The 13,645-nt window shown below is 33.0% G+C and overlaps 2 protein-coding genes across 9 annotated transcripts; both read left to right on the top strand.

Annotated features, from left to right (window-relative positions):
* Positions 1 to 2,743: 2,743 nt before the first annotated feature.
* LOC145588958 (uncharacterized) lies at positions 2,744 to 3,217 on the top strand. The gene has a single exon (XM_081645543.1). The coding sequence runs from the start codon at positions 2,744 to 2,746 to the stop codon at positions 3,215 to 3,217; it is 474 nt and encodes a 157-aa protein (XP_081501669.1).
* A 4,570-nt stretch (positions 3,218 to 7,787) lies between these two features.
* On the top strand, positions 7,788 to 13,622 carry LOC145589671 (uncharacterized). Of its 8 annotated transcripts, XR_014101779.1 has the most exons (9): positions 7,788 to 8,055; positions 10,910 to 10,957; positions 11,139 to 11,219; positions 11,346 to 11,436; positions 11,512 to 11,575; positions 11,670 to 11,728; positions 12,383 to 12,697; positions 12,803 to 12,959; positions 13,094 to 13,622. XR_014101779.1 is itself a non-coding variant. In XM_081646338.1 (8 exons), exon 8 carries the CDS (start codon positions 12,889 to 12,891, stop codon positions 13,585 to 13,587), a length of 699 nt encoding a protein of 232 aa, XP_081502464.1. In that variant the 5' UTR covers positions 7,788 to 8,055; positions 10,910 to 10,957; positions 11,139 to 11,219; positions 11,346 to 11,436; positions 11,512 to 11,575; positions 11,670 to 11,728; positions 12,544 to 12,697; positions 12,803 to 12,888; the 3' UTR covers positions 13,588 to 13,622. The 8 variants fall into 8 exon arrangements, 7 of the variants coding, with proteins under 7 accessions (XP_081502464.1, XP_081502462.1, XP_081502463.1 ...); XM_081646338.1 differs by having other exon boundaries at positions 12,544 to 12,697; positions 12,803 to 13,622; XM_081646336.1 differs by having other exon boundaries at positions 12,803 to 13,622.
* The last annotated feature ends 23 nt before the right edge of the window (positions 13,623 to 13,645 follow it).

Here is a 13,645-nt window from a genome sequence, read left to right as displayed (position 1 = left end):
ATATGCAGTTTTTACAATTACTATATAGTATGACACACTGTTTTTCTTCTGTACATAATTCTTGTTCCCATTTTTTTCTTAGCAATGCATGTTTACTTGCACAATTTTTTGCCGAACACCGATCACAACACGATTATGATGGATATCTTCCATCTATGGAGGAAAAATGGCGTAAATATTATACTAATATTCCTATGATTTATATTTTTACTTATATTTTAGATCCAAGGAAAAAGTATGATGACACTTTTTTATTAATTGATATTCATTTTCCTAACATGGATTTTGAAAATGATGTTGAAACTTTTAAAACTAAGGTGACTAATGATTTTTTCTCTTTATATAGAGTTATGAATCTAAATATGGAACTGTGTCTCGATTTTCCCCTTCTCAAACATCCAAAATCATTAGTAAAAGGGCCAAAGGTTTATTTGCACAAGCTGCTAACATGATGTCTACGTTTTCAGGTACGGAATCATCATCTAGGAGAACACAAAGCGATGTTTTGGAGTTGCAAATGTACTTAAGTTACGACTTCATGAAAGGCATGGACGATGAAGAGAAGTTCGGCCCCGACATCCTTGATTGTTGGAAATCACAAAGCACGAAACATTCAATTTTGGCGGCAATGGCTCGTGGTATTTTTGCTATCCAAGTCTCCTCCGTTGCCTCCGAAAGAGCTTTTTGGGGCGAGTTTTAGACGATAGAAGAATAAGACTAAAACCCGAAACACTTGAAATGTGTGTTTGCTTCAAGGATTGGTTGGATGCTGAAACTCGTTCCCAATATCGTACTTATGCACAAAACGACGACAATGAAGGAACGTCGGGTTCTACTAGTTTTCAATCAATTCAATTGGCCGATGAACTTGAACAAGAAGAAGACGAAGACGAAGGATAATAATTACATATTTACATTACATACTATTGTACAATTTTTGTATTATCGAACCTCGTATTCCGTATAATAAAATGAAGTTATTCACCAATTATCGTACGATTTTTAATTATCATTAATTTTTTGTATTATCGATTTATCGTACCGGCATAAAATAAGTTATTCATCAATTTTTTGTGTTATCGGCTTATCGCACTCGTAAATTTTTTTAATTATATGCATTGTTGTTTTTTGCTGAATTAATAAAATTATTATATAAACTTAAACATAAATTATTTATATAAACTTAATTAATTTAAAGTTGTTCAAAAAAAATATATTAACATTAATATAAACATAAATTAATAAAATTATTTATATAAACTTAAGTTGTTCAAAAAAAATATATATCGATTTTTTTTACATACATATATATTTTTTTTAAAAAAAAAATCGAGTTGGCCCACTATCCTACACGGCATGGCCCGTCAGGAACGTGGGCCGTGCCGTGGGTTGAGGTGTGCCAAAATTTGGTCCGGCCCGGCATGAGCCCCACCCAGACACGGCCCACGACAACCCGACATAGCATGATGCCCATGTGTTTAAAAACAAGCATGGAAAAATTTTCATTTACGCGGTTACGCCTAGTATCAACTATCAAGCCACCAATTCAAAATCTTCACACGCATGCATAGATGCATACACCGTCTATCCTCACCCATATGGTCATATGGATCACAATTACGTGTTGGATGTAATGCATGGGAGCTAACTTTATTTTTCTACTCTTCTATTTGGGGGAAAGGGTAGTCTTTGTCTCACATTGGTGAGATGATTAATTTTTACTTTATTTGCTTATATATGTGGATTTTATATTTTTATATATGAGGTTTGAAGAGTTCCTAATAGTGGTTTGGGGTAGAAGAAGGCAGCACCACGCGCTTGCGGTTTAGTTTGTGACATTTGTGCAATGTGGAACTTTTGGTTACGTATTTTTACAATGATTTTATATGATCTGTCACTTGATTTTCACCTCATTATTATCTTCCCTTGATCTTCTTTTTCGATTACGGATTTGTGATGGTTTTAAAAATTGTGTTTTTTTTTACATATATGAATTCCGTATATTTTAGATGTTCAGGACAATGACACTAATAAATTGTACTCTCTACGTGGATATAATCCAATACAAGTATCCACGTATAAACATTATTATGATATGTACCAACATGAGATCCAAAAATACATACCAACAAATAAATCACAGCAGTGCTAAACACCTTCAAAATGACAGTTAATTCAGTTATAGTGATAAGGTATCATGTTTCTTTGTTATCATCATTTAAGACAAGAATAGTTATCGGTTTAGAAAACCTCTCCAATAATTTTTGAGTGATTGACACATTAATCATATACTTAGTATGTAGTAACATACATAATTTATTATTTGAAAAAGCTAAAGTTAAAAATTAGAATGGACAGAAACTAACCTCTTTGATTGCCTTAAAGCCTTAAAGAAGATAGTGGCCGGTTTTTGATAACATTGAGAGCCTTTAATTTATTCATGCAACGCTACAAAAACTAGTATTGGGAGCTCCATTATTAAATTAAAGTTCCTATTTTTCCACTCATAAAACTTTTGTCTTAAGCTTCATCTCTAGTTTCCTAGCTATATATACACCCTCTACCATTTCTTTTTCCACCACACCAAAAACCTCTCTTATACATAAACACAACATTCTCACAAACATCTATATATTTTTATTAAACTTAATTAGCTTGCTAAGCTAGCTAGCTTACCATTATTACAAAAATCTAGGAAAAGATGGAGTAAAACCTACCAATAATCACAAAAAAGCTATACAACATGGTGAAACTAGCCATCTTCATGCTAAGAAAAGGCATCTCCAAGAAGAAATTGCTCATGGACCTCAACTTAATGATGAAACGAGGAAAGACGGTCTTTACCACCAACAAGGTCTCCGCCACTCAAGGTGGTGGTGCAGTTGATTGTAATGTCCAACAAGAGTACGAGTTTAGTTGTAGCAACACCCCTTTATACCGTCATTACTTCATCAACAAGAAGAAAGTAAACCACCAAAACTACTACTACATGCCCTCACCTAAATTTGAAGACATTGATAGTAACTTAGAAGCTATTAGCAAGGTGATGGAGACCATATTGTCTAGGAAAGATAGCGGTGTCCGGCCTCTAAGGGTAACGGACTCTCCATTTCCTTTGCAAAATGAAGGAAATTGTGGTGATCAACGTGTGGATGAAGCTGCTGAGGAGTTTATTAAGAGGTTTTACTTGCAACTCAAGGAGCAAAACTGTTACTAAATTAGTATTAACACTTGTTTGGATACTTTTATGGTCACACCTTTGGTTGCTTAATGTTGTGTTAAGTGTAAGTTGAGGTAAAATTAGTGTAATATATAGTAGAAGAATACACATATATAGGTATCAAATATGATACAATTCAAAAAGCGGTGATGCTGAATATGTGTGTCCGTTTTTTGAAATATCATGCTGTCTGATTTTGGGACAAGCAATATATGATATTATATGATATTATCTTGTAATTTTGCATTACTTTTTTTGTATAGAATGTGCAAAATATGCTTGTTATAACAGACTATATTGGCAATCTCACTCTTGAATCATTTGGAAGTTTGCACTTTTGTGAAATTGATGCACTTGCTTTTAAAGATAGGCGAATTTTGTATTGATACAGGAGAAGGTTTTGCGTGATACCGTTTCACGGTTTATAACGCACACACTCATCCCCACCTACTGCCACTACCTAGCCACTTGTTGGCAGTCGAAGACCACCCTCCCCCTCCCATCCCACGGCGCCGGCGACCCTCCCCCACTAAATATTCTAAGCCTTCTTGGGGGACTTGGTAGCCTTGGGAGATTTTGGTTTCTTTGGAGACTTCTCTGCAGTCTTCTTTGGCAACAATACTGGGTTTATGTTCGGAAGAACTCCTCCGTGTGCAATGGTGACTCCGGCGAGAAGCTTTCCGAGCTCATCGTCGTTCCTCACAGCAAGTTGAACATGCCTTGGGATGATTCTGTTCTTCTTGTTGTCTCTTGCAGCATTTCTGGCCAATTCCAACACCTTTACAATTTGAAAAACAAAATATATTTGGTCTTCAAGTTTAACTATTCAATTTGCCATTCAATATTCTCTAATATGGAACAAAATTGCTATTTATGAAATAACTGTATTGGGGATTTTGTCTGAATTGCCGTAATTAACATGAATAGAGGTCAAATTGTAGTCGAATTTGCATAACACGAGATTAATCAAACTGAATCGCAGGCTAATCAGCGAAAATTATGATTGAGATCTAAAATAGCAGGCCGGCGATTCATACTGGTTTTGTATCAGAGTGTACATGAAGCCAAATATATCAATTGAAGCTCTTTTGTGAACACAGTGGCTAAAAAGGTAATGTAATTTAATTTCTGATACTCATAAATCAATATCTGACTATTATAATTTAATTTTTGACACTTTTAATCTAATATCTGATAATTATAATCTAATTTCTGACAATTACAATCTCATATATGATAATTATAGTCTAATGTCCAACTATTATAATCTAATTTTTGACAATGAAACCCTAATATCTAACACTTACAATCTAATATCTTATAATTATAATCTAATATCTGACCATTATTATCTAATTTCTGACACTTTTAATCTAATATCTGATATTTATAATTAATATCCAACCATTATTATCTAATTTCTGGCAATTAAGAAATTTTTTTTTTTCCGATTGTATGACCAGACTCACGTGAGTCCGTTCTACACAATACTTTTCCTTGATGTATTCAATTTATGTCTATAACTGAAATCTGATTCGACCAAATCAGTAAATAACAAAAAAAAAAAAAAAAAACAAAAACAAGTTAAACCAGTAAATAACCATGTGTTTTTTTTTTTGTTAAATCAGTAATTGATGTAGAAATCGTGAAGTCTATACTCCGTATTTGATAAAGATTTATTTGCCCATCAAAAAAAAAAAAAGTGTTATTGATAGATTGAACATAGTGAAAGATACGATTCAAACATCTATGATGAGAAATAAGACAAGCATCAATTTCACCTAACTAATTTATCATTAAAATGACTTTAATTAATAGTGACAAGCTTAATTAGTACTTAATTACCAAGAGCTTGCTGAAAAGAACTAACTGTCCTTGATGTAGAGTCTAATACTAGCAATCAATGAAATCAAAATCAAGAATTTTCACTAGTATAAGCATCGATAAGATACGACCTACAATAACCAATTAAAATTGGACAGTATGACCTTGAAGAGCCTCTAATGAGAGAAAGACGTGGTAACTTTACCTAAATGATTTTCAAAAAAGGAAGGAAAAAAAACTTTACCTCGATGAGCCGTCAACATTGAGCAAAAACATTGCAAAATTTGTGCCCTATCCTTTCCTTTAAAGGACCACAAGCATGCATGAGAAAACTATGATTCCAATTCAAAATCTTCACTCACACCGTCTATCCTTCTATCAACCACATGGATCACAAGCGTTGTCAATCATTTTATATCATTTTACATATATTATTATTTGTACTATGATCTAATTTCCATGATACATTTACTACTTTCTCTACACTACCCATCTATTGTATAATTACTTTATTATTACACGCAATTTCACTAATGTGCGAAACTCACCTATGTAGTGAAGATGTGTGTAATAATGAAGTAATTATACAATATCGTAATTTCAGTGGTTAATGTGACAATACGACAATATCGTACATAAATCTTCACTAGTGCGCGAAACTCACGTACATGTAAATAATATGGAGTTTCGGTTACTCATCTTATTAGATAAGCACAATGTACGTGTAATTTTGGTTTGTTATTGTAGCAATTAAACGATAGCCAATCCAGTCATTATGTAAGGTTAGAGCATGGGTTTTCTGCATGATAATTAACGTAGCACATAATAAACTTGTACTTCGTATATAACTAATGTATAAATATATATTTTGTAAATAAGCCGCATTTTAACTAGTCATCCCAAACTATAAAACATACTTCGTACTATTCTGCTCTAGGCATTGAAGTTAAATAAAAGCAAACTTTATAAATGGTGATATATATTAGATACATACTTGTATAAAACTTATTTATACAAGGTCTGACTAATCGACTAATTCAACATAAAAAGCCAAATGACTACTATTAATTGCCAATACCCAATGCAAAACAAGGGCATCTTAAAAGTTTTATTGTAGTTTCCATTTTTTTAATAGTATGAGCCGAAAGCTTGTTATATACACCCGGGTGTACCGTATACTCATGAATATTTTGTTCTCATTTTGATGATCGTTTTTTTTTTTATTTAATCATCTAATAATGAAAAGCAAACACTAACCTTGGGTTAATTGGGTATAAGGTACACTCGGGTGTAAGTTGTCAATTTCAGCTATCTTGTATAATTTAGATACGAAATAGTATTGGAAAAAAAAATTATTTTAATAATCAATTTATTAATATGACTACATCAAAATAAAAATTAATAATTGATTTAATACGAAATAGTTTCTATATACAGCAAATAGATATAACTGGAGGATCTTGAAATCAATTAAGCAACCTTAAAAGCTTAGCTTCTTATCTCTACTAAACACCACATATATAATTATAATAATCTAACAAACTTTAAATTTAATTTATTTTATTTTCTCCAAAGTTGGTGGGGAATCTTATTAATCAAAACTTCAAAAGCATCGACTACACACCACATTTTTTTAGCCTCAATATCTAAATGTTGGACTATGTATTATGATTGATATGCTACATGCCTAAAAATGATAACTTTGTTATCCTTATATCTATCAACCACAAAAAGCAACTAAGCAAAGAGAAATATATTGGTATATCTAGTTATTTATAATATCATTCAGGATTCAAGATTCATTACAAATCTTGTACTGTACAGTAGTATTCTTTAACACAAGCCACTTGTCAAGCATTAAGCCATTAAGTAGGCACACTATTACCATGCTTAGCTTGAATTTTAGTTTTCATGCATGGGCTGTAGTGGTTATACTATAGTACTATACCCTATGGTTGTTTAGTGATAAGAAAAGTGCATACAAAGGGCCTGTTCTGATTTACTGAATTGAGTTGAAATGAATTGAATATTATGAGAGAAGTAAATTAGGAACTAAACTAAACTGAACTAATTGGAGCTGAATTGAACTGAACTGGACTTAAACTAAACTGAAGAGAACAAGCCCAAACAATTAGAAGTGCAAATATTATACTTGTATTAAACTAAATTGGATTTTTTTTTAATTTTTTTTAATCAGTAATTACATAGTAAAATCCAGATTTGGTGAGAAATTACCCAATAATAAAATGTGATAAGAAACAAAAGGCAAAATCCAGATTTGGTAATGTTCTTTTAATAAAAGGTAAATTGCAATAGTTGTTTTGTATAGGGGGTGTACCATGCGCATCGTACACCCGGAAGAACATTACCCTATGAATAAAAGAACATTACCTATAAATAAAACAACGTTACATAGAAAATAAGAACATTACCTATATAAAAGAACATTACATATAAATAAAAGAACAATACCTATAAATAAAAAAAAAAATCAAAAGTTAAAATAATTTATTATACATTATAAAAGAACATTGAGTACATAAAAAAGAACGTTACATATAAAATAAAGAAATATTACATATAATAAAAGACGTAACTTATAAATAAAAGAACATTACATCTATAACCTATATAAAAGCCCCAAGTTCATTTACTGCTGAATATTTACTGTTCCTTATGAACAGGGAAATGACGCCCTTTCCCTCAACCCCTTTCCCTGATTGCCCAAATTGACAGGGTTAGTTTTGTCTTTTCGCTTTGACATTCCAGCTGTTCTTTGTGTGCTGACGCGTGGACATCTCTCCATTTTTGTTAGCATTCTTGGCATTCATCCTCTCTCTTTCGTTCGTTATTAGCTATGTCTTCTTTACTTTTTTTTTTCCTTTCCATTTTTCCTTTTTAATCGTTGCTTACTGATTTTGTATGGTTTCAGCAGCGGTTAGTTCGATGGCATGGTTTCATGGAGCTTGTGGTGCTGCAGCTTTGGATTTGGTTGTTGCCTAATTTAATTTGTAATTTTCCCTAATTTAATTGGTGTGTCGTTTTAAATTTGTAATTTTCCCTAATTTAATTGGTGTTTAGTTCTGTTAGCGGTCTGATTTATAGTGTAATTTAGTTTGGGAGTGGTGTGGTTCCTTGAACTAATTAATTAGTGACTATGGCTGGAAAATGAAATTGTCTTTGGAGGCTATACTGTTCAGATACAGAATTTCTACAGGGAATGGTATGGGTAGTGTGTACTCTTTGTCCTTTGTTCAATTTTGTATTAATTTAAAATTTTATATATATGGTGTTTAGAATTCTTTAGAGAAGATAAAAAATGTTTGCTTTTTTGGTTAATAAAATAGATTAAATATGTCCTTTTTATTTGCATATATATTATTTAATACTTTTTAAAGGAGAAGATATTTGTTTATGGAGGACTGGAATAATTTATATGGTGTAGCTTTTTTTTTTTGTTAATAAAATATATTGTATATGTCCTTTGGTTTATTTCTTTGCTTTGAAATTCTTTATTTATATGTACTACATGTTTGGTTTGCTTTGATTTTATCTGACTTGCTTCTTCTTCTTTATCATGTGAGAAAAAAAGGTTGGTACTGTGAAGCCTTGCTAGGGTAACTGTTTTGGTGGTAATTTCTCATGAAAATGAAATGTGATGGCTGAAATTCCATAAGGATCTCAATTGTACAAATTGCTTTGAATATTGACTTAATGATTCTTAAACTTTTATACCTCATGATTACCTGGACATTAATTGATGTACAATTACTAAGCTTACAGTTATAAAGTGCTTACAGATTATCTAAACAATTATTTTAATTGGTTGTTTATGTATTTGTGCTATTTTTTTTATTTAATTTGGATTTGGTTAGATAGCTTATTTTTAGTTTTTCTGTTTTCTCTTTCTTTTTTTTGGAAAAAAAAAAAATTGAATAAAAAAGAAGAATTGTAAGTCTCTGCATTTGGAGCTAGTTGTGCTGTTAAAATCGTTTGCTGCTATTATTGGTAAGTTTATTGAATGGATTTGCATTGGAATTTTACATGGTGATTTAGATTTATTAGATATGTTACCTTAGCTGTTGTAATTTAACTGTAGTTTTAGTTTAGTGGGTGTGTATGTTTCTTTAATTTTATTTTTGTCGGTTATAGGTTATGGCTATTCAGTCGAGCAAAATTGCTATTCCATTTCGACCTCTTTTAGGTCAAGTAGTTGACTGTTTAAATTTTCCTAAACCAGTTTATGGTTTGATAGATAAGGATAGAAACAATGCCTGCGTTCGTATTAAAACTGAATGTGGCAAGTCTGAATTTGTATTCTTCGGTGGGGAGGCTAATACAATTCAGGAGTCACAAGAAAGGGCGGCTCAAAAAGCTGTGTAGAAATTGATGGGCCAGTTTGGAGTGCGGGTGAGTGATTTTACATCTGATAGAGCGAGGATGTATCAGCTATGCAGTAAGCTTTTTAAGCATAAGGTTGTTGAGTTATGTCGTGAGAAAGGAATAGAGATGCCTGTTGTACAGAGGAATTTGGGCAAAAAATCATCTGATGATGTTTTCCATGTGACGATTGATTTTGTAGACTTTTTAGGAGCTGTTGTTACAATGACTGGAGCAGATGTGAGTCCATTAGAGACTATTGGGGTTGAAGGTTTGGGTTTCGTGTCTTGGATAACAGTGACTTGCCCATATAATGGAACTGAAATGGAGTGCATATATAGTGATGCTTGTCCTGGGGTAACTGGTGCAAAGCAAAAGGCTGCTAAAAGAGCTATTCATTACTTGGTGGCTAAGTATAACCTAGAGATTATTGATGCTAATTATGGTGCTGCTTTGGAGAAGAGTATTGCTTGTAATGCTTTAAAGAGTAGGTTTTACCAATTAAAAGAACATTTAGCTGCCAGAGAAGAAAACTTTGTTGATGATGAATGCTTGACTCCTACCTTTGAAAGGCAAAAGTTGGTTTGCCTCCTGCTGCTCCAATGAAAAGACGCTCGACTACACCATTAGATGCTGCATCTTCTTCGGGCGTTAGAGTTACTGAGCCTTTGGTTTCTGGCATACCTAAACTAGAGACTGTTTGGAAGCGTGCAAAGTTTGCTTAGGTTGTTTGGAGTCTTAGTTTAGTATTTTGGGCAGTAAGATGTTTACTTGATTACAGGTGTTTAGGTTTAGTATGGATGTATGCTTATTATTATCTAGGCTTCTGTTTTCGCTTTTGTTTTTAAGCTTAAATCTTGTGATCACTGAAATATTTCAACAGAAAATAGACTTGTATCCTGTAACTGAAATATAATGTAATGTGTATTTCGATTAATAAATGGATGCACTTTTGATTTGCATGTTGATTCCAGAATATCTTATAATTTTATTGTTGATTGCTTTGGATTTTAGTTATATAATGCTCTTTTATGTTGATATTATATGTGTTCAGCATTCTGATTTTAGAAGCAATATGTATTTTTTTCAATATAGGCTAGATTTCAACAATTGCTTTGCATGTAGCATGTATATTTGCTAATGTTCAAGTTCTGATGATCACATAACTTAACCTACTATGCATTCAATCGTGATTAATTTATTGACTCAAGTATTGAAAGTGGGATGCTTGAATATGTTTTCTTCATTGGATTCTACAGTATAGTGTGTATAAGAATGTGAGGGAGTAGGGAAAGGAAGCAAATGTGACAAAGTAAGATTAAGGTTAGAGAAAGTAACAGGATGGGAAGATGAAGAGTTTCAATGGTCTATAAAATGTTTTAATGTTAATATTGTCAATGATGTGCAAATTTTATTAATCAAGTACAAAGGAATGTAGTAAATTGGCAAAATTCATTTTGGTTTATTTTGTGACACTGAAAATAGGGCGGTATTGCAACTTGAAGCCGGGATCAGTGTCAAATTCAGGAGCAGGTAAACGTCTATTTTGAATCGAAAGAGATGTCCAGCTTAGTATATCAGATTGATGAAATTTATTTGCATTTAAACTGCAGTACCTTTTAAATAGTTATTCATTTTACAAAAAAAAAAAAAAAAAAAAAAAAACGCCTAGCTAAGTGCACCTTCAGAAAATCTAATATGTGTTTTTTTACAGTAATGGACCTAAACAGGAGTCACCTCTGTCCTGTGTTCATTGCTATACCAAGATAGCTTGATGTGAAGCAGTGTAATATGGGTATGTTTGTAAAATTACATGATGTTTAGGACGGGTTTTTCTATTTAAGCTCATTGCTATACTGATTTGTGATATTCGTTTAATGATCAAATTACTGAGTTATTGTTTTTAATATCCCTATGATAGCTAATGCACCTAATAATTTTAAAAGACCATCAAGTCAAGGTCGGAATTCAAAGCGAAGAAGTGGTTTACTATCGACACATGGTTCTACTAGGTAGAATAGATGACTTATTATAATGGATATTAATTCTTGTAATGCAAATTCATAAGCTCTTTATGCTTTGTACAGTGAAGCAGAACAACAAAGCCCAAAAAGCCTAGATCAAGACCTTCAAAATATACAGCAATTGAAAGTGGGCACTTTGCTTTTGTTTAAATTTATAGGTGAATATATGTGTGGTGCTATTTAATAGGATCTGGCCTTATTTTCTCTTTGTCCTGCTACAGAGACACCTGTGGCTTCTAAGGGAACACCATCAAATGCTTAGAGTTCAAAACAACTAAAAGTAAGACTTAGTGGTGATTTCAGTTCATAGAGTTAACATATATATATTCTATTGTGCAATAGAATTATCTTAGATATCCTTTTATACAATTATAGAAACACCTTGTAGCTACTATAGGAAGACCATTACCTGTCCAACCCTTAGCATTATCTCCACCTACCTACTGTGCTGAATGTAGGGCTAAAAAGTTTGCGTTTGAGACCTTGCACTTCTGCTGTGGCAATGGTGATATTAAAATAGCTGTGAATGAATATCCCCCTGAATTAGTAAGACTTTTTACTTCAAGGGATGAAGATGCTGTGCATTTTAGAAAGTATGCTCGATTGTACAATAACTTATTTGCTTTTAGTTCAATTGGAGGTAAAACTGATAGAGAAACACACAAAGGTATATATGTCTTTAAGCTACACGGCCAAATATATAATTCTATACCAGATTTAATACCAGATGAAAATGGGCCAAAGTATCTGCAGCTTTATTTCTATGATGGCCAAAATGAACTGAAACATAGAATGGACTGCTTTCCTGAATTAAGACACGATGTAATTGACAAATTAATGCAAATAACTAAAGATAATCCATATGCAAGATTTTTCCGATCTTTGAGAGAAGTAAATGTTGATGGAAGTACTAACATCATAAACACTGTGCCAGATCAAAGGGTGTATAATGCTCCCACCTCAGATGAAGTTGCTGTTATTTGGCCTGATAGTGTTTCATCAAGTCAGAGTTCATGGCCACATATTCTTGTGACATGAAAATCTGCAAAATCTCACCGGATTGCACATTTTTATGGGTGCTATGACCTTTTACAGTATCCACTGCTCTTCCCAGAAGGAGAATGTGGTTGGCATCAGGGTCTAAAAAAAGCTTCTCATGGTGGAGACAGACAAGTGGCGGCTGAACCTGATCCTATTCAGTTGTGCGCGGTACATACTCCGGCAGATTTTCTGGATGCAGAGGCTGCTCGTAAGTTTCTACGAAGACTATGATATTTCTTGCTAATTACTTCATTGCTTTAATTTATTTTAGATATCATAGCTTTCATTTATTCATGGCTTTTAATGTTTATAGGAGCTTCCGGAAGACATACAAAAGCAGATAAGAATATCTCTGCAAGAGAGTATTACGCTTATAAACTTCAGATCAGAATAGGAAACATGTTCTTAAGAGCAGGCCGTGCATTTCTACAATACATCATAGACATGTATATCAAGGTTGAAAATACAAGGTTAGATTTTTTCCGGCAAAATCATGATACAATAAGAGCTGATCTTTATAAAGGGATTCTTGACAAAGTAGAGAGTGGACAGACAAGTGCAACTAATGTTGGTCATAAGTTCATTTTGCCACCATCATTTATAGGAGGCCCTCGTGATATGAAAAGGAGATATCTGAATGCAATGGCTCTTGTGCAAAAATACGGGAAACCTGATCTCTTTGTCACTATGACGTGCAGTGCAAATTGGCCAGAGATAAAAGCCGAACTAGAGCCCGATGAGATTGCACAGGACCGACCAGATTTAGTTGCTTGTATATTTTGGGAAAATTTGATTGCTCTGAAAAAAAAAATCAAGAAAGACAGGGTATTTGGTAAAGTGGCAGCAATGATATATGTCGTAGAATTTCAGAATAGGGGGTTGCCACATGCTTATTTCCTATTGATTCTAGAGCAGCAATATAAGATGAAGTCTTCTGCTGATTATGATAGGTATGTTTGTGCAGAGATACCTCCTGTGACCCAGCCTGAACTGCGTAAGATTGTGTTAAGGCATATGATGCATGGGCCATGTGGCCGCTTAAATCCTAAATGCCCTTGTATGAGAAACAAAGATAATGCCCTTCTGTCTGCGTATTAGCATGAGCAAAGACTTGATTACCAAAAGTCACTGGAACATCCTGCACATATATAGTTTA

This window comes from Chenopodium album, chromosome 17 (genome assembly GCF_948465745.1).
Source record: "Chenopodium album chromosome 17, dcCheAlbu1.1, whole genome shotgun sequence".
Classification (NCBI taxonomy): Eukaryota; Viridiplantae; Streptophyta; class Magnoliopsida; order Caryophyllales; family Amaranthaceae; genus Chenopodium; species Chenopodium album.
The sequence above is the reverse complement of the archived record's forward strand: the minus strand, read 5'-3'. Positions and strand labels throughout refer to the sequence as shown.